The sequence below is a fragment of the Papilio xuthus genome, unplaced genomic scaffold (assembly GCF_000836235.2).
Source record: "Papilio xuthus unplaced genomic scaffold, Pxut_1.1 DF825928.1, whole genome shotgun sequence".
Taxonomy (NCBI): domain Eukaryota; kingdom Metazoa; phylum Arthropoda; class Insecta; order Lepidoptera; family Papilionidae; genus Papilio; species Papilio xuthus.
Window position 1 is genome coordinate 4,389,110 of NW_013532721.1, and position 22,413 is coordinate 4,411,522.

At 33.9% G+C, this 22,413-nt stretch overlaps 1 protein-coding gene across 1 annotated transcript in view; it reads right to left on the bottom strand.

Annotated features, from left to right (window-relative positions):
* The window catches only part of LOC106125193 (uncharacterized), a 152,318-nt gene that overhangs the window by 75,481 nt on the left and 54,424 nt on the right, over positions 1-22,413 (bottom strand). The window contains exon 4 of the mRNA XM_013322299.1: positions 20,305-20,440. Within this exon, the coding sequence (XP_013177753.1) occupies positions 20,305-20,440 (136 nt within the window). The remainder of the gene's footprint in view (positions 1-20,304; positions 20,441-22,413) is intronic.

Genomic DNA, 22,413 nt, shown 5'->3' on the forward strand with positions numbered 1-22,413 from the left:
TCTATACTTTTACTATTCATAGTAAAGTTATTATTTTTGCAAAGCTTTAAATTAGCCGAGAATCTACCAAAGGTAAGCGCTTCGACGATTCTGTTAGTAATAGTATTAAATAAAATTTCTATTTAACTTTAATGAACTGAATGTAGAAAATGCATTAAGTTTGTAAAATGTTTACTCGTAGTTTTGAAATGAAAGTGATTTCAATGAATTTTCAATTCCCTTCCTCTTGGATGTCTGAAAGTTTTCTTCTCATTCGTTTACACAATTGCCGGCAAAGTGCAGCTCTCAGTGTATGCGTTCAATTCGTAACTTTTTGCGAATCTCGAGTGAACTTATTCTTGATGGAAGGGAAAATATTTTTAACTTGTAATTTTAACTTACAATATCATCTTGACAACGTTGTAATTTGACCAATGAGGAACCGGCAGCGGTTTGATGATTTTTGTTACATAATTTCGAAAATGGAATTTCGAAATCATGAAAAAAAAAGTTTATGATGTGACTTTAATTTGTTAAAGCGATTCCATGACGAACTTCAAAAATGTATAGAACTAAGAAAAACTTTCGGTGAGTCACGCGATTGTCGCGCGTCACTTCGAAGCGATTGCACTTTGACTTGCCCCGCTGAAGCCATACGTTGCAAATCAATTTGTCAAAAATCAATCAATGTTCTTGCTACTGTATATTTGAATTTTGGAATGCATACTGTTTAAAACTTAGTGAATGTAATTTCCATTGCTCCCGGTTTTTATTACCAGGATGTAACTCTGCCGACCCCGTCTTCAGCAAAGCTTTATTGAAATTACTTATATCGTCGTCTGGTAATGGGCAATTGGTTCCAGAAGTATACGCTACAGGGCATGCGAGGCGAGGGTGGCAAATTGTGCGTCACGGACTTTAGGGAGGATATTCCACGACAATCGCTTTCTGATTTTTGTTTTTATAGTAATTGACAATCGATGAAATTGTAGAATAAAATAAACGTACATTGAAAAACACTGAAAGATGCAATTTCAGTACCGATCACATGATTATATGATGATATAAAGGCAATATTTAAAATAATTTCATAATTAAATGAGGAATTTATTAACGATGCCAAATTACCAAGCGGGTCTGTTAAATACAATTTCGGACAGAGTGTTTTATTCCTACTTATAATTTACCACTCCTGAATGTGGCTATGAACCTTACAATCAAAATGAGCAACTTATTTTTGGATTTAATTAATTATTTTCTGATTTCCTTTTTAAACACATCCCAAGAGCGTGCAATGATTTGAGTTTTATTGAAATTTCTTATATCGCCTGCGTGATAATGGGCAATCGCTTACAGATATCGCCGGCAGCCAGGCAACTGTGAAATTGCGTATAATGGACTTAGGAGAAGATTCAGTTCGATTGACTTTTGATAAGGTAGCGTTTTAGTTTGTAATAAAATTGCTTGAAATATTTCACATGGATATTACGACTCAATTAGAGCTAATTAAACTCATTATTTTAATTACAAAGTTACCATTTTAATCTAATCATATCAGCTTACTTAATTAGTTGGTAAATTTATATACCAATATCAAATAATACATAACAAAATCTTGATTAAGATACTAGCTGTGCCCGCGACTTCATCAGCGTAAAATACTGTCTTCGGGTAGCATTTTAATTATTTTGCTTAAAGTTATAAAACATTATATCAAAACATGTTAAGAGCCTAAAAAATAAGTTTCAAGCTTCTTCTTGCTTCTGTAAATGACGATACCTCTATACAAATTTCAGACCCCATTTTCAACCCCTCACAACCCTTTTTCATGTTAAAAAGTAGCCTATGTCCTTTATGTCGTGTGTGTCATTTAAATCGGTTCTCTAGTTTTTGTGTGAAAGAATGACAGACAGACAGAGTTACTTTCGCATTTATAATATTAGTAAGGAATTATAATTCTATTAATAACTTGAATAATTACACTATTTATAGAAGAACAGTCTCACCAATATTAGCTCTGTTAAATCTTAGTACGGAAACTTCCTTTGAAACCGTCCTTTAAACTAAATTAAGTTTGCTTTCAACACGTCTTTGCATGCTAGCTCCAATAGCGTGTTGGGAAATAGCTGACATACCTGGCTTTAAACCTTACTATATAACTAAAACACAAACACGTTGCGCCAAAATACACAATGTGGAACAAACTCTACTCCAATCAAAATGCAGATTTCTATTTATATTTTATATATGTGATGGAAACTTAATCTGCTATTTTACAGTCGTTGGTCACTAAGACTTCAAGGTTAAAAAAAAAAACTTAATTAGTATTATAGCATATGTGTTCTTCCAGGATATGTTCTAAATTTATGCCAAATTTCAGCGAGATTCATGCACGCGTTCTGAAGATACCTTCTAACAAACATCCATTCATACGTTTAAACATTCGTATTTATAATTTTAGTACGATCTGTATTTTTTAAACCCAGGAAAAAGTTATTTAACTTTTACTTATTAAAAGTGTCAGACTCTATACTTCAAAAATCTAGTCAAAAATAAATTTCCATTTTATAACACCTACGACAGAAAAATTCAGTAAAAATTTCACAACACACATGACACCCGAAGTTGTGAGGATGCCGTAAAAATACGCAAGTAAAACTACTCAACAAACTTCGTGCATAGACACGTAAAGTTTGTTGAGTTTTTCGATGAAAACTTTTAAGGGGGACGCCAAAGAATTCGGGCGAGAGAACACTTTTCTTCGAGTGTTTGAATTTTTTGAAAATTTACACACATTTTTAGGTTTATACTAGATCTGATTCGAACTGACTAAACCTTAAAATACTAAAAAACCTTTATTTTTATATGTTTAGTTTATACCAATTCAATTTGTAAAATTTGTAAGAAAGAAAATCATTGTGATCTTTAGAATAAAACTCCTTATTTCAAAAATACATAACTACATTTGAGAATAATTGAAACTTTCGTCTTTGTTTATTCTAAATTTGAAAAAACTAAAGAATTTTGACAAGTGCTTTGTAGCAACAATGACTTTGAGGGGTAGGAGGTGACGTGATGTCACCTCTGTGTGGGGGTGTGTGAATGATGATGTGAAAGGTGAGTGCGGCGACAGGTGAAATGAGGCGCAGTTATATTCACAACACAGTTTATTATCACTCACAGTCCACAACAAATAATAAGAAGGAGAGTACAACACTAAGAAGAAGAATATAAGTAGGAGAAAGAGAGGATTAAAAATTAAAAGTACTTAAACGAAATATTTTTAAATCTGAAAAACCATCAAAATATTACACGAAATATTGTTTTATTATTTAGTTGTCTTAAATGTTACAAAATGTCAAAACACGGGTAAATCGTGTCAAAAAACAGTAGACGGCCCGTCTAGCCGGGCCTCCATTAAGTTATAAACTTAAATTAGCACTTGAGAAGCGTTATAACTTTGAAGGTATGCTTATATTAGGTTCATCCAATAATATTACCTAAAGTTTGTAACGGCGGCGATATTTCAAACAGTTTACTGATAAAGGTCTCGCAGCTGTGGCGCCCCCAATTTGATTCTCCATCATGTTTATCGACATCGCCTCTAAGTATCAATAAATTGAATGAATAATATAATAATGCTGTTGCTCAATATTTGACCACCTGTTTACTAAATGGTTATAATCTGCTTTAGAAAGTAGCAAAAATATGGTTAACTAAACGTTAGTTTCTAAGACCAACATCTCTGTAAAACATATCGTCATTCCTCCTTAAAAACAAAGATAAAAATGTGTTTTTGTCTCAGAAACCAACGATGACACTACCAACCTCTTTTATATAACTGAGGTTAACAGTAATAATAAAGTTTTGCAAAAGAGTACGGAATGTACGAAATGCAATATCCATATATTTCTTTTTTTTTAAAAATCAGATATCTTAGTTCACTCAATATTTTATTAACACAATAAAAAAATAACAAAAACAAGCTTCTTTAAATATACAGTAAGGTTAAATTATACTTAAATATACGCTCTCTTATAATAAATTCCGCTAAGTCACTCGTGAAACGTCTCATTTGAAGTTAACAGCACTTGAAACGTGTTGGTGAAAACTTTGTTCGTTGTTGAGGAACAAACTCGCGGAATTATTGCAAACTACTTTTAAGAGTATGGGAAAATCGTGTAGTTTCAGCGCCCGTATAATGCGCCCATCCAACGCGCTGACGTACACGAATATTGAATAACAATAAGTCTTAAAATTTCATCATAAGTTGTTGATATCTCGATATTAAACTTTCGTGAGACATTATTATTACTAGCTGTCACCTGCGACTCCGAGCGCGCAGTAAAAGAAAAGTAAGTAGTAGGCTATGTGCTCTTCCAGACTATGTTTTACATCTGTGCCAAATTACAGCGAAATCTATGCAGCCGTTGTGGAGATCTCTTCAAACAAACATCCATCCATCCAAACATTTATATTAGTAACATATGTAAACCGCTGAACAATCACATTGTCCGGTTTCCGAACGGTGTAAGCCTATTAGACCTATATTAATTTAATCCTAACTTTTAAATAGTATTTTAATATAGTATAATATAAACCTTTGGTTCAATCAAACGAAACTAAAAGCTCGAATCTCGATTGCGACTTAAGTCCGGATTGGACCGGCAAGGCGCTAATGGGGTTCGCTTTGAACAAAAACTTTGTTTCATTAAAATCGTCTGTCGTAATAAAAGGAGCACTAAAATGTTATAACCGTACGTAAAGGGCCGGTATAGGCCCGTTAAATCCATCATCCGATACTGATCACGGGCCAAAAATTTAACGACGAATTCGAGATTACAGGGCACGGTACAAACTTAATTTACTGACTTCTGTTATAGGTGAGATATAAAATTGTTCGTTCAGCTTTTATATTAGGACCGCGTCACACTTTGACGGTTGAAATAAAATTCGAATACGATGGCTTTATTTAAAAAACTCACTGTCGCCCGCGGTTCTGTCCGCGCGAAATTAAAAAAAACCTTGAATATGCCAAATTTCGTTCAAAGTTAGTCGTTCTAGAAAAATCTTCTAACACACATCCATCCATCTATCTAAATATTCGCATTTATAATATAATAGCTGTCGCCCGATACCGTCCGCGCGAAATTAGAAAAAGTTAACAAGTAGCCTATGTGTTCTTCCAGACTGTTTTCTATGTCTATGCCAAATTTCACCGAGATCCGTTCAACCGTTCCGGTGATATCTTCAATTAAACATTCATCCATCCATCCATCCATCCATGTACACATTCACATTTATTAAATGAGTAGGAAGTAAGATCTAATCCTTTCAATATAAATTTGAACAACATTTATGTGTATATTTTTCAAGACCTCTACCTAAAAACCACGTAACATGATACCATTTTTTTAATTATAAAATCGTTAATAATCAAGACAGTAGAATTATAACGGTAGCAAGTATTTAATGTCATTTATAACTGCATATATCTTATCCAGCCTAATTTATATTCACGAGTGAAGCGAAGTGTGAAATTTTATTTCATCGACAATCCGATATAAGATTAGCTGTAAATTGAGTTTATGATAGAATCAAATATGCATGTCTCTGTGCTGTAGCGCGGCTACGTTCGCGCTCCAGTGAATTCATAAATTCACCCGCTCTTTTATTCTTGTGACTACGTTCCAATATTTCCACGGATCAATGCTTCATTGAAATATAACAATTCATTTATTACTACTATTTCGTGGTCTTTTCATAATATTCTATATACATAAAAATCAACTGCTGTTCGTTGGGCTCGCTAAAACTCGAGAACGGCTGAACGGATTTATCTTATCTTGGTCTTGAAATGTTCGTGGAGGTCTAGGGAAGGTTGAAAAGGTGAGAAAAATACGAATAATTACCGGGAACTAATTAAGTTGTTTCATTCCACGCGGACGGAGTCGCGGGCGACAGCCAGTTTGACAGCTTAACCTATTATTTTTGATGTTTCTGAATTACGATATCGAATTTAGATTTACATAAACGAATTCAATTATTTTAAGTTAAGTCTTAAGTTGAAATTCAGTGACCGTCTCAACACTAAAGTATTACTAAAAGTCTGTATAAATACTTGCTGTCGCCCGCGACTTCGTCCGCGCGGTATATAAAAATATACAGTAGGCGATTCTCAGACGGTCGGACAAATCGGTCAAACCGTTTGCAAGGAGTATGGTAATCAACATTGTGACACGAGAATTTTATACCTAAGACTTCTTATTTAAAACCATTTTAAATTCCTTTTATTGTTTCAAAATGTAAATCAATCAAACTAAATGACACTATACAAAACTACGCTTCCATTGTGAAGTACATGTGATCTTTACTCATAATTATAGAGTTTACTTTTAATATTTCTTAAGAAGTAAATTAAACGAAATGAATACACTGTCGAAAACATCCCGTACCACGTCGATATTTGAGTAATTGCGTGATGACGACGTCAATTCCTCCCTTCGATCTCGTTAAAATCACTCATGCATGTGTCAAAACATTATGCCGTGATATTAATGACGCAGCATACCGCTGTTATTATTTTTATAAATTAAACCTCTTGTTTACATAATAAATTATGTTTTAATATAAATATGTAAATTATTTACGCTAGGGAAATTATTCTGGTTGCTGATTTTAGGTTAGGTTTACACGTGTTTCTATAATTAGCAATAGGTTGCTTTTTATGTTTTCTCTTGTATTTTAATTTGATTTAATCAATTTACTTTCGCTTTAAAATATTCAGTAAGGAAAGCTAACAGTGGTAGAAAGCAGCATTCACATCTGTTGCACGAATGAGTCAATTCGAGCTGTAAAATACCACGTTTAATTTTTTAAATAGGCGAACAAGGAAAATAAATAATACATTTCCTTGAAGATTACTTACTAATTTACTTAATTACGTGTTAATCATATCTCATTAAAATAAATGAACCACAATTTTCAACTTTCATTAAAAATTTATTCAAAAACACGCAATCTTGAATCTCAGTAAAAAAAAGTAACAACTTTGAGTGAACTTGAAACAAAAATATGATAATTTATCTGACATGAAAATGAACAGGAATATCTTTATACAACTTGACAGGTCTTCGATAAAATTAAGGTGTGTTTTTTTTATTTTGTATAACGTCGAAAGCTTTTTGATTTCTTTACGCTTGCTGAAACGTAAATCCATTAGAACTTTGTTTATTTTGAACGACACGTTACAAATTGGACAAAACAATTTGCCCGAAAGCAAAAAGACCTCGAGGTCAAATTATAAGATTGAAAAATATAATGTTTGAATGTTAAAATGTTTTTTTTTTACATTTCTATTAGGATTTATTTCTGTATAGTAAAAATTAGTTTGATAAGTAAAAATTAAAAAAAATCAGAGATCTACATACATACGTGATAATAAAATTGTTTGAAATATAAAAATAAAGAACAGCGTGTTTAGCAAAACAAATCGTGAGTTTCCATTACACAAAAACATCATCATTATCTTTTTCAAAGAGAATGACAGGAATAATAATATGTTTTTATACATATTTCGTCACTGGAAACAGCAACTGAAAATAAGGCAAAAAAAAAGTTAAATTAAGAACTTTATTTGCTTCCAATAATTCTTAAACACAAATCAAAATAATGAATCAGCATATTATAGTAAATTGAATTCTAAAACGCTTAAATTTAAATTGTAGAGCCATTGAGGCGATTAGCAGTCGCAGACAGAATTATGCATTCGGTCGCAAGTCAGCCGCAACGACCGTTATATGTTATTAATGCGAGCTGCAGACTCGATAATTGTCTGCGATGACCACCCACTAATGTGGTCAAAGTTCATCATGCAAACTGAATGTACAAACTAAACAGTACTTGTCATTTATCATTTGGTTAAACGTATTTTACAATATTAAACTAGCGTTTGACTAAACTCCATACGATTTAATCTTCTTCTTTTTAACACTTTCCATGCCACTACGGTTTTTATGTAAAAAAAACGGCGACGACATTTAAATGTTAGGCCCTACGTTCACAAGGCTACGTAAATCGTTGATACCGATGTTTAAGATTGCGTCGCGAAAATCGCTTTACGCGCTGCGTACACACAACGTTGAATCAACGACGCGAACCGTCGATTTGGTCAGTCATATCGACGATTTTTCTCGCGATGATCTTGACAAACAGGTTGCGAGCGACTGTCTTTGGCAATGACTGGTAGAAATGTCGGCGACGCTAGCTATGCACGAACTATGATACTATATTGCATAAGTCTTTTAGCAACTAAAATCGCCGAGTTTAGATTTACGTTGCCTTGTGTACGGCTTTAAGTTTATGACAGATCAAATTAGGTCGATACAATAGTATAGGGCTTTAAAGGTTAGGTAATATTATTTTCAAAATGTTCATAGTTAATAATTTTGAATTATCTTGTTTGAAGTATCGCAATAACATTAGAAGTTATATTAATTTATTTATGTACTAATTATACAATTAAATTAATTTAAAGTGTGTAGAATTAACTTAGAAGTAAAATGTAAGAGAGGAAATGTATGTATTTGACCTAGATCAGTAACACATAGTTTATGCTCTACCAAATTGCCAGGTTGAGTCGAATGAGTGGCACCATGCCAGGCTCCGGCATTTGAACCTCCTCTTACACCCGCTTAGTTACGTTTATTACATCCGCTTCGCAAAATATCCCAAAAATTTTAAGGGTGCCTCGTAAAAATGAGATGTTTTCGGTTTACGCTTAGAATTTATTCTAGTGTGCACTTTGTAATTTACGATTGCGGTTTTCTATCTTTGTGTTTGTCGAATATGGGAGTTCTGTCAGTCGTTTATCTTTGACTCGAAGGGTGTGATGGCTTTTTTATAATAAAGAATGTTTTGAAATAGTTTAGGTGAACAACTAAATAAGAATGTAAAGCGCCAGTTAAAAGATTCTTAAATTGACGACCCAGCTTAAAAATAATGTATTAAAAATCCTGCAGCATTAGAAGACACATTTCTAATACGAAAAGCACAGATAAAAAATAACAGATATGGTGTTCGAAATCATGTAAAACATATTTTACATTATTTTACATACCTTCGCTTTTCCTACGTCTATAAAATAAATAATTATAAAGTGTATTTTTACAAGGGTGTGTGTAACCTATAATGTTACCTCGTGTAATAAAATCAATCTTTAATTTCGATGTCAGTGGCCGTAGATCTGATAAAATTCATAAAAAAATGGACTATTGACATATTTTAGTATTCGCTCTTAACTATAAGAGCGCGACTCTAAGCTTTGCTTAAATAATTTATCTGTAAACCAAGAATAACAAAGCACGTAATTTCAAACGGCATCATGCATCAGTAAGTCTGAATAAGCCAAGCAGAACTAGAAAGCGCAAGACGTAACCCGACTGGAGTTACTCGTGTGACTGGCAAGAGGTTGCGTCGCAATCAAGACGAAACAGTATCCCATTTCGTAAACAAGGAGACAGGTGCTTGCATTGGGCAATCTCGTTTGTCCCTCGGAACTACTGTGTCGACCCACCGGAACACTAATTGAGCCATTTACCCTGTTAATCCAAGTCGCCGATTTAATTTGTGTCGGTTTTGTGCCTCGTACGACCAAACTATCTGCGTTCGGGTCTCGTTCTGCTAAATAGGAGTTGTTTCTTAAAATTAACCGTTCGGGTTCATTACAACTATAATTAGTTCGAATTCCAAAAATTTTCTAATTTGAACCAAAGCAAGACGTAACTAAATGAAGTCTATTTCTAAAAATACTGGCTAAATTAATTTCAATTTAAAAATGAAATCAAAAATAAAAATGTTAAAAATGTTCATATTAGATTTCACTACAAAATCATTGACAGAATAAAAATTCACACTTTAAAAAAACAAATGTTTTTGCCGTCGTACTATTTTAAATCAATCAGTTTCAACCATTTATGTAAAAAAGCTGGGCTATGTTTTTGACCGATAGAAAATTGAAGAATAACTAAAAGCCAAATTTTTAGATTGAAAAAATTTTTCCTGGAAAACATTTTGCATCTGTAGAGTTGATTGTTTTATAACTACGTTTAATTTGTAAAACAAGTAATACGACACCTAAGAATTTCTTCACAGATTATGTGCAGATTTCATCACGTTATTTTCCTTCACCTAAAGCGTAGTAATTACACGGTATTCCAATAAGCTCTCATTTAAAAGATAAATTACGTTTGCTAGAAATAGGGCATTGAATACGTCTAAGCAAAGCTGGGAATATAGGGCGAGGGGATTAGTGTTAGGGGAAGAGGTCCGTTTAAATTAGGTCACAGTTCAGTTAGGCGTTGAGAAAAAACATAGTAAGTAAAGATACTTTAGACTAATATTAAACCAATTTATTAATAATTTCCTTATGTATTTGGCTCTTACCGATGGGCTTGATACTCTAGCCTTACGAAGGGACGTCAGTACCCGTTGCATATGATCGTATATACCATAGGAAGAGTTCCAAAAAACTGTTTGAAACGATTATTGTCCCCAAATTTCATCATCCAACGATACAAGGCACGACAAGTCGACAGGTACCATTCTCATCACCTAAATGATGCTATTTGTCACCAAAATACAACAAAATCAAATTAAAAATGTAAATTGTTAGCTTATTACTTTGTAGGGCAGATGTAATTCAATTTATTTGAACTCACTAAAATTACAGAGTGATGTATTATACTATATATAAAATATTTAATTACTTAAAACTCTGGCTTCAGTAAAAAATAAACTGAGAATATAACGCATAAGAAAATTAGCTAAAACACTAAGAAATAACAAGCCGCAGCTTTTCCACTATATTCATTCCTTCGGCACATTTTTTCTCGCAAACCGCTCGAAAGGGACAGGGAATGGAGCAATTCACGTTAATATCCTTCGCCGAGAATGTATCGTCTAATTACAGAAAACGGTCTGCTTTTTGTCATCTCTCACTTGCTTATGGACCTTATTTTTCTGTGGAACGTGTTCAACCTAATGAGAGGGTACGTGGCGGGTATGACAAGTATATTGCACACTTAATGGTCGCATGAATTGTCTGCTTTATTTCTGATTATCTCATACAAAATCTCGTGAAAATTTCTTAATATGGCCAGAATTGTGATATAATAAAATAGTAATAATATAATTGAATTCTCGCCTTATTGCTTTTCATTCGGTAGATTGACACTCAACAGTAAATTACCAGTGTTTAATTAATAAAATAGTTCAATGAATCACAGAGAAATCAAATTATAACTAGTTGTAATTAATATTTAATTTAATAATTGTTACGAAACATTTTTTATTGCCTGATCATAAGCTGACAATGTTTTTCTCGAGTATGTATGTATGTTTGTATGTTATAGAGCTAAAACAAGTGACGACAGATTTTGAGAAGTAATTGACGTCGATTCTTATTCTTTATTGAAGAGTCACAATCCACTAACTCTACCCGAATTAGTGGATTTATTAATTTAATAATACAGTTATTAACAACTAGATGTCGCCAGTGACTTCAACCGCGCGGCATTAAAAAAACTTAATTAGAAGTCTATGTGTTCTTCCAGACTATTTTTTTTTATAACAGAAGGGGGCAAACGAGCAGCGGGAACACCGAGGTGTTTACGACGCCCATGGACATCAGCATTACCAGAGGAACCTCAGATTTGTTGCCGGCCTTTGAGATAGTGATAAGCTCGCTGCTTGAAGGACCCTAAGTCGTAGCGGTTTGGAAATACCGCCGAGGACAGACCACTCCACAACGCTGCTGTGCGAGGCAGGAAGTACCGCGTAAACCGCACGGTTGTGGATTACCAGCCATCGAGATGGTGTGGATGGAACCTGGCGGTCTGTCGTGTCGACTATGTTCTACATCTGTGCCAGATTTAATCAAGATCTGTTGAGCCGTTACGATGATATCTTGTAACAAACATCCAACCTCTAATCTATACCTTTGCGTCTATAATATTAATAAGATAAGGTTTTAACAATCCCAATTTAAATCATTTTTTTTAACTATGAACGCATTCAAAAATCTTTACTTAAAACAAACTTAAGATTACTTATTCTTGATACTGACAATGTTAGAATGAATAAGTTAATTCACATGAAATGTTCCATAATTCCAGTTGAAAGGAGAACTGTATTTGATATTGTAAAGATAAATCATCAACACGTTTCCGCCTTAGCGTAGTTTGTCAATGTAAGCCAAGTCGGACGTCGACGGGTCAAGATTTAGGCCGACTTGTGACCCCGGAGAGAATGCTGCCATTATATTCAAATTACATGTCCAGAACTCCAGCGACGCCGCCGGCTTGCTGGAAGTGATTTAGAGTTAAGACGTAGAAGCAACGCGAACATTTGTGTCTTTATTGAGTTATTATATTAAATTAATTTAACACATTCCTAACTTGTACAGACGCAGTAGCATTATCATCCAGATCATTTTTTACAGTAGTTAAAACATGCATGAAAAATTTTGACTTAATTGCGCAAAATATTACGTAAAGAAATCAATAAATTTTCATAACTCTGTTAACGTTCAACACAACACTAGGAAGTAAGAAAAACGACAGATGTGTTAACCTTAATTTTTTTTTCTGTAAAAACCAGAAATTAATTTTATATTATTTATCAACACCTTTTTAAAGAATTTATTTAAAGTACAAGGAATAAACGTAACAACACAAAAAGCCTGAATTCCCAGCGGATAGAAAGACGTGATAATCAGGGAACATTGCGTGGGATTTTTGACAGCTCTTTGAATGTTAGAGCGCAGTTGTCGAGTCCCGGCGCTCTTTTGGGAAGACCTGTCACTAAGAATACTATCTGATTCTTCTCGTTATCTTACAAAGTATAAACGCGAATCCCCTTCATGCTTTCAGAATGTTTTATATATAATTAACTTTTTATTAAGTGGCAAACGAGCAAGCAGTCACCTGGATTCGTCAAAATAGCGAAGCGACTATCCATAGTCATCCGCAAATGTCTTTGCGTTGCCTACTTTTAACCGACGGAGAAGTTGACGCCTAGAAAAAAATATTTCCCCCGCCTATAAGTCCCCTCCTCAGTCAAATGCGCTTCCCCTTCACATCCTTCCTAACATTGTATGACAAGGAATATCATAAAGGTGGTCCAACGATCAAATAGAGAAGACAATTAATACTTTACGTATTTCAAACACTTAATAACATATAAAAATCAAATCATATTAAATGTACCAAACATGACAAAAAAATTGTTTTTTATATCCAAAATAATAATTTAAAAGACTACATTACTGCGTTGTCTGCATGCACCAGTAATAATATTCAAAGGCAGCCAGCAACCTACGAGCGCAGGGAATACGCTCTGTGGCCACACATAATGAGGGGAATCCTGCTTTGGAAGAGCTTTACATTTTTTATATTTATATAGATTTAAAATATAGTTAAGCTTATAAGGGTTACAGGGGAACAATTAAATTTAGTACAAAAGCATATACGACAAATGCTATTTAAAGTTAAAAACATAAAAACCCTTAAACATTTCAAACGTCAATCAGAAATTTCATTACACTCCTAACATTTAGAGTAGTTAATTTAAAAGGCGTTCCTTTTCTAAATGTTTATTGTTTTACAATTTCTTATAAAAAATAATTAATAAGTTTTAAATTATAATAAATACTGGGATTATTTTATATTAATACTAGCAGTAACCCGTGACTCCGTCCGCGCGGGATTAAAAATTATATAATATGGGATTCACACACATACTGAATATGCATATAAATTAAAAAAAAATCGGTATTGCCATTTCGGAGGAGTATAGTAAGTAACATTGTGATACGGGAATTTTATAAATATTCTAAATAACGAAATAATAATCAATATTACCATTTCGTCTGCCTTCAAACGGATAAAAGAATGCTTACTACAAGACAGAATTCACTAATACATTCAGAATAGCAAAAGCCAGCAATTAATATGCGATTACTCGTTTACATAATAAAAAAAAAATCCTTTATTGACCAAAAAAAAAAAACATTTTCACAAAAATTTTGTGGGCTCTGTCTCCTGAAGTAGTAAATACTGTGTTTCAGGAGACAGCACCTTCTCTTATCTATTGCCTAAAGTTTATATATAATAGATACTTAACATATATGTAATTAGATATAGATTATTATTATTTAGATACAAATATAAATACTAGATATCTTAACTTAACTTAATCTTAACTAAGTTAATTCAGTATCACATTTAACCGACAAGCTTGTTAAAGCCAAAGCCTCGCGTGAGCTGTACAGTGTTCATACCGGAAGTCGAAGCCTACTCCAAACGTGTCAAGTTAACGCGCAACTTTTACTTCAAAGATTTACCGCATATTTAGTGAATTGATACGAGCTGTTTGTAAATGGAATTAACACATGGAGTTTACACAGCTAACCGATGCATGCAGAGTTTTAATAAAACCAAAATCGGATATAATGACGAATAGGGATTTATATGCGCAATGTCGTTTTAAGCGAAAACTGTATAATAGAGGCGTGAAAAATATCGCTGTCCCATGAAGTCTCGCTTATCCTAGTTCGATTATATTTTAGAGTAAGCGCTAGTTTTAGTCAGTATACAGGGTGTTTAATTTTATTATATTAATTTAAACTAATATATTAAGATTTTTTTTTGTTAAATAAACATAATTTGTTTACACCAAAACTCAATTTTATACTTAAATCCCTGTTACCAATGGTGTTAAACCTTATGTAAATATATCAAGGGATGAGGGAACTCGAGGTGTGTAGGTGTCGGAAGTAGGTTGTTATCCTGTTTCCGGTGGATACGACCGGCCTACCTGTCCGACACTTGCCGGTTGTATTTACTTTGTTACCATGCTACCTATTTATTTTTACTTTACATATAAATATGTGTCAGACAAATCCGTAGTTCATATATTTATTAATTAGCAATGAGGACTTTTTTTTCTTTCTTAAGATTACTTGAATCTATGGCTATAAGAATGTAGCAGTATACAAAGTGCACTAGGCTTGTGCCAATGCTATTTAAGCGTGATTTTATGAATATTGTACACTATACTACACTTTATATATTTCTTTTACTATATTTATTTTTGGTAAAAGTTAAAAAATAATCTAAAATGTGTCAAAGGATTTACAAAAAGTAACACGAAATTTTATAAACATAAAGCTCTTCCTCTAAGCGGTGCCCGAATTATATTAGGGTTCACTTCACAGTGCGCCCGTATCTTAAATTTGCGTGATCTTTACCGCCGACACGGGTCAGTCCACTTGCGTTTTTGTTTTGTAGTAAAAAGTAAGTAATTTGGTTCTCTGTTAGAATATTGTATTTTGTACATTAGATAATCATGTTTATACGTTACTCCACAAAAACATAATTTAAGATACATTTACATTAATTTATGTGATTTTTACAAAGCTCATTTAGAGTATGTGAGTGTTTTGAAAAACTTTTTTGAATCATTTTATAAGAACAGGTCTAAATTGTAGTCGAAACCAAGCGCCGTAGAGCCATATTTCTAATAAAATCTACACTAAAAAGTGAGTCTAAGTTAACACCTAGTTCTCTTTACCCTAGTTTTATTGATATAAACTATTAGATGTAAACTAATTAAAAATAATCGTTTTTTTTTTTTTTTGTATCATAAGGTGCCAAACGAGCGATCGACCACATGAAATCGCTGGAATAGCGAAGTGACCGTTGCCCATAGACATACGCAATTGCATATGCGTTGCCTACCTTTAATCGACGGAGGAGAGGATGCACAGAAAGAAAATATTTTCTCTTCCCATGCATCCTCTCATCCGGAAAGTCCACTTTCACTTCCCATCCTTTCCTTATTAAAAAAAGGGTGGGAAGGGAAGGGACTACATTAGGCCCCCGGGACGCACACTTATCAGACGAAACGCGGAATTGCTTCACGCCTGTCAATTGTACTCCTGTGCCTGTGTGTATTCTATTGTTAAACTTTAAAACTGTAAATTAAATTGAGTAAATTCATAAAATATAAAAGAGTCATTACAAAATCAATCTTCCGAACCGGCTGAACGATTCAGGAAACGAATACAGAGTCACGTTTCGGTCCGACTAATGAATACTTGCCATTTTGGATTTCATCATTAATAATAGATTTCAATCACACGGCCGACATTCGATTGGATTTTAATTTGCCTACTTTGCATTTGCTTTGAGATTAAATTGATTCAATCATCTCTTTATTTTCTCATTATTTTTTGATTTACTATTACTGATTTCCTGAAATACTTATACGTTACGTTGTTATCCTTGTAAAAAATTGTGATCCCTTATTTATCTTAATACTATCTATCGCCTGCGTCTCCGTCTATATGTTCTTCCAGGCTATGTCAGCCGTTCTGGAGATACTTTCAAACATCCATGCATCCATGCATCCATCCATACATTCAAGCTTCGCATAATAATACTAGTAAAATTAAATAAGTAACAGTAATAAAAATCAACCTTTATGTAAACACTAAACAGCAATAAAACATGGTTTAAATCAACAATATTCCTTCTAACAAATTCACTCTACTTAAATGTTTGAATTCACGTCGATTAAATTAACCTCAAGAGCAATAGAAAACGTTCGATATTTTACATCGAAGCCACTCCGAGCTATACAATATTACCTTATCCGTAGACCACTAGCAAATAAAGCAAACTCAATGTAATCATTTCTCAGACGTAGCGAACATTTCTATTGCGGTGCTGTAATTTCTATACGAATGCTTTCTGGCGTTGTACTAAGATTTATTTACTGACTTAGTCGAACTGCAAACATTTTTTTAATTGACAATTAATGATAAATCATTGTTGCCTTCATTATTAATATTAAGTAAAGGTGAAGTTTCATCATTCATCGTTTTATTGAGCGTCGGTGGCTCAGGGCTCAAGCACTTGACTTGCAATCTGCAGGTCCTGGGTTCGAATCCCGCCATGTACCAATGTGTTTTTCGATTTCCGATTTACATATCTACATTTATCCAACGTTGTTACGGTGAAGGAAAAACATCGTGATGGAACCTGCACATATGTGAGAAGAAATTCAAAGATATTTGTGAAGTCGACTAACTCGCACTTGGCCAGCGTGGTTCACTATGGCCTTATCACCCATAAACTAGGGTGGGCTCCGAGCTCCTCGGTGGGGACGTATAGTGAGCTGATGATGAAGTTTCATTATCTAATTAACTAATGTAATGGATATAGTGTAAGATTAGTGATAGTATAAAGATGGTGAGAAAAAAGGGACGAAACAAATGGATAAAAGATGAGCACCAGAACCTAATAATAAAAAAACAAAGTCAAAACAGTTAAATAACTATTTATTCTGTAGAAGAATTGCGTTGATCAAAAACATAGGAGGCGTGAAAAATGCCACTTTCTTCTACCAGACAGAATCTTCATCCTCCAGACATAGTAACTTAAAATCTCTTGCTAACCGTCAGTATCTGAGACCAACATTTTTGTACAAAATATCGTCATCCCTGTCATAATTGTCTTTAACAAATCAGAGATAACAATATGTTTTAGACGGAGATTTTGGTTTCAGGAACTCACGGTAAGACAATATCCAGCTAATGATAATTTATAATGAATTCATCTAAGCGAGTCGCTTTAGCTAAGACGAGGTAAGCACTTAGACCTGCCACGGTGTTCGGAAATTAATCACAATCACAATCAGTGACGTCGATCGCTGACGCAGACAAGCTACTCATAGAGTGAGTATTAATCAACTTCTTGTTTGATTGCCTTTTAAGATTCATTCTAATTTAATAGATAAATTAAAATATTCATAAGCACATTCATCTGAGTGATTTAACGAATCAAAAAAAATCTCGACTATCAAATATGTTTTATATGTTTGATACTGGCAATTCTCTGTCAATAATCAATAAGACAGTCTGAGCAATTTTTATATTGAGTCACTAGCTGTCGCCCGTGACTTCACCCGAGCACGCAATTAAAAAAAACTTAGTGAGTATCCTATGTGTTCTACCAGACTATGCTCTACATCTGTGTCAAATTTCATCAATATCCATAGAGCTGTTCAGGAGATATCTTCAAACAAAGATCCATCCATCTATCTAAACATTCGCATTTATAATATAAGTAAGATTACATGCTTTTAAACGAAAATAAACAAATATTATGAAAATACAAGTACAAATGTCATATTTGTGACAGCTAAAACTACCCAATTAGCTACAAAGACCTAATCAGCCGCGTCTTGTTCATTCGCAATTAGTGTTTGTGAGACAAATTTTCCGGCAAGCGAAGGCCATAGACAACATTTGACATGTTTACACGTATTCATAGCAACATTAATTACACTTTCATTCATATACTTTGCTTTATTTGCTTTGCTTCTCAAAGTTTCTCCTCTTTCATTTCGTATTTACTTCTCATTAGTGCATACAATTGAAACTGCCGAACACTTGGTAGTCTTTTGTCTAGATTGCCAGTAATAAATATTTTTATAACACTGTCTAAAAGAGAAAAAAAAATCTTACTAATGCGAATGTTTATTTTTTTTTATAACAGAAGGGGGCAAACGAGCAGCGGGAACACCGAGGTGTTCAACGACGCCCATGGACATCAGCAATACCAGAGGAACCGCACATGCGTTGCCGGCCTTTGAGGTGGTGATAGGCTCGCTTCTTTAGTTTAGATGGATAAATGGATTGCTATGAATTTTGGCATACATAAAGATCATAGTCTGGAAGAACACATATACTAATTAGGTTTTTATTCATTTCGCGCTGACGGAGTCGCTTGCGACACTAGTATCTTATTAAATTGTAAATAAAGAATTTACTGGTCATAAATTTTAGGGTTCTGCACCTCATAGGAAAAAAACGGAACCCTTATTGGATCACTTTGTTGTCCGTCCGTCTGTCTCAAAAACGCGTGATCGTATCAAGCTTGAATTTTTCCATAAATCAGTAGATTAACTAGAACCATAAATATCAAACTTTATTTTACAGTAGAACAGAAAAGAAAAGCATTTTTTTTCATATATTTCATGTATGTAAAATATTCATTGAATAATCCAAAGTACTTATTCTGGAATGAAAGTAGCAAAATGAGGGGCAATAGTTTTATTATTGCCGTAATTCATTATATAATTTATTACCATAATACTCCGCTTACTCGGAATCGATTCTCTATGAATATAAGCTTCTTGTTACATATTAATTATTTCTATTGTTCTCGTAGTTGGTATAGGCAAGACTGAGGATTACTCGAATGTGTTTCTCTTTGTACAATTATTACGTCATTCATGTTTGTTGATATTACGTAAATGGAACAAGGTAGAAAATTAATATTGTTAGCATTTCTACTTATAAACAATTTGAACTATTCACACATATTTTCAACATTTCCAAGGTTGAAAATATATTTTTTTCAAGGTTTTTCGTGGTATTAAAATTGTCGCTAGATTACATTAAGAAGAATACAAATGACACGAGAAATAAAGAGATGAAGACATAGGAAATGGGGAGAACAACGAGAACAAAACACTTGAAATAGAAGAGAGAATTGCTGTCTAAAAAGAATCATTAGAAGATATTTATTAAATGTTTAAAATATCTATCATAGAAATTAGATAAGTAACATGAAACCATTTTCAGTTTCATTGACAAAAAAAATATTTTGCTTTGTACTGATTCATTAAAATAATGGGAGTTTGTTAGCTAGAAAGATGGAAAAAAAAGATAGGAAACGATTATAAAATGTTTCAAAGACTTGTGTTCACAGCGCCTGTAAGGCTGCTATTCTGTTGGCCAGTGATGAGACAGCGAATTGTTGCGATCGATGTGCCCTGCTCGGCTATGCAAATAGCCCCCCGGCGTTACGGGCGTAGTGGTTATCCTCTATATGTCCATCGTTTTTGCAGATTGATCCGAAATAGACTAACGTACCCGATTCTGTGTCGACGCTTTTATTTTGTTGACACAAATTCCACATTTTCGTATTTTGTTCTGAGAAATCTTCTTTTAGTTGTCTATACTTCAGTGAATTCGATTCGATATTACGCAATACTACAGCTAAAGAGGGTCATTTTTTATTTTATTTTACCTGTATCGAACCAAAAATTGGTTGTTTGATACTTTGTACAATGAAGAAACTAGAAAAATACATTTTTTTGTATTTCAAAGCTGTGGGCACGCTTTTGTTCACCATTTCATATCACTTGTCATTTAAAAATGCATAATCGAAGATTTCAACTTAACTAAATACTCACCTACAACGTGTATGTACGCGGAGCGGACTTGTGTATGGAAGGAGGGCGCGTCCGCGGACACCTCGCAACGGAAACGGCCGGCCAGCGCGCGCGTCGCCTCGCGCAGTACCACTTGCTGAGACGACGACTTTGATATCTGGAAGTATTGCATTTCATTAGGTATTTCCAGCGATTATAGTCATTTCATATGTGAGGTTAAGATGCGAGCCCATTGGCCCACGCCAGACGCACAGCAAATACGGCCCGCAATGGATTAAACGGGTTTACCGATGTCAAACTAACGTCCGCCGCGGACCAATGGACGCGTACCTTTAACCAACTGACTCACTGCACATATGTTCATACGATCAAATTAGTTTCTAGTTATATTGCACATACTAATAACTTGTCAAAGTTTCGCTTAAAGTAGATTAAGAAACAAATTAAAAAAAAATATTATAACTTTTATATTCGATGTATAAAAATGAAAATTAAACTTTAAAAATTTTAAAACTTCGTCGCAAAATTCCTACAGTACGACCCGCCTCAAAGCGTCGTTATAATTAAGGCATCATTTTTTTTTCTATATTTCAATGTCCGGCAATATTCTGCGGCCCACTTCCACTTATTGATCCGGCATTGGAAAATAAGAGCCAACCCCTCCCCCCACCGCCTCCCAATATCCCCTTCAACTTGTTTACACTGACCACGATTCTAGCTCATTTTAATTTCTCACGATATTCCCCCTTCTTTTATTATCTTCGGAGACAGCAGTCGAGTAACCCCTCCATTGCCCTCTTTTATTTAACGATCATTTTTATAACATTATGGAAAATGGTTAGACTTTTATATTGTTTTTGATGCTCCATAGTTGGTTTATTTTTTCCTTCCTTGTTTTACTTTGTTTATAAAGGCGCCTCTCTACTTAAAAGGAAGCTGAATTGTATTTTGTATAAATAGCGTAATAAAATTAAATAAATTATTCATAAAATGTTTTAAGATGAATTGATGTTATGATGTGAAGTGTTTTTTAAATTATATCCTAGAATATTTTTGATGAAATATATTAAAACGACAGACTTGTTGTCGACGTCACGCAATCGTTTTAAAATCCGATACAATAATAACGATAGGAAGAACGCAACGTTTGTTACGTTACGATTCGATTCGAATCGTAGCGATTACCGTTACACCTTCATTGTCATTCATTGTTATTGCGTGTTTATTAGGAAAGCGATCGTTTTGGATGCGATACTGATCGTTATTTGTAATGTTTGCTCTGATACGTATTGCTTTAAAAGATTCGAATATTTTATTGCCAACCATAATTTACGAATTTCTTAACTTTAACATTGTTAAAAATTTGCAGGTGTAAGGGAGCATATTCTGTTATTGCTTACAATCCGTATGAAGTACTTTCCTGACTCTCACTGTCTTCAATATCGTACCCATAGAATTTGTTAGCCACTAAAAAGCTAATGCTTTATCCATTTATTTCTAAATCAGTACATTATGACAGGCCGATTATAGGATTATTAGCAAACTCCGTGCCGAATTCTCATTACCATATTCGAAATTCAAAAATTATTTAAATCCTTAGATTCATAAGGAACGTGACTAGCAATAAAAACAATATGTTAGAATCTAAGAAAATCTTTTGATACACGCACAAGATACAAAACTATTCCATAAGTAGGGGGTCTCAAACGACGTAATAGAGGATTCTAATTGGCCTCAGACGGCTCACTATGCTTAACTGCCAATTAAGGTAGATTACCCAAGTATAATCACGTCCGCCATACTCGCTTCAATTGCTAATAGGAGATTCTCCAAAGTCCGCTCGGACATTTTCTTTATACAAAATGTCTTACACTGACCGTCCCTGTATAATTCTAGAACATTGACTCAAGTTTTTGATGCAAATATTAGTTTAACAATTTTTTTATAACAGAAGGGGGCAAACGAGCAGCGGGTGTTCAACGACGCCCATGGACATCAGCAATACCAGAGGAACCGCAGATGCGTTGCCGCCCTTTGAGGTGGTGATAAGCTCGCCTCTTGAAAGACCCTAAGTCGTAGCAGTTTGGAAATACCAGACAGACCATTCCACAACGCTGCTGTGCGGGGCAG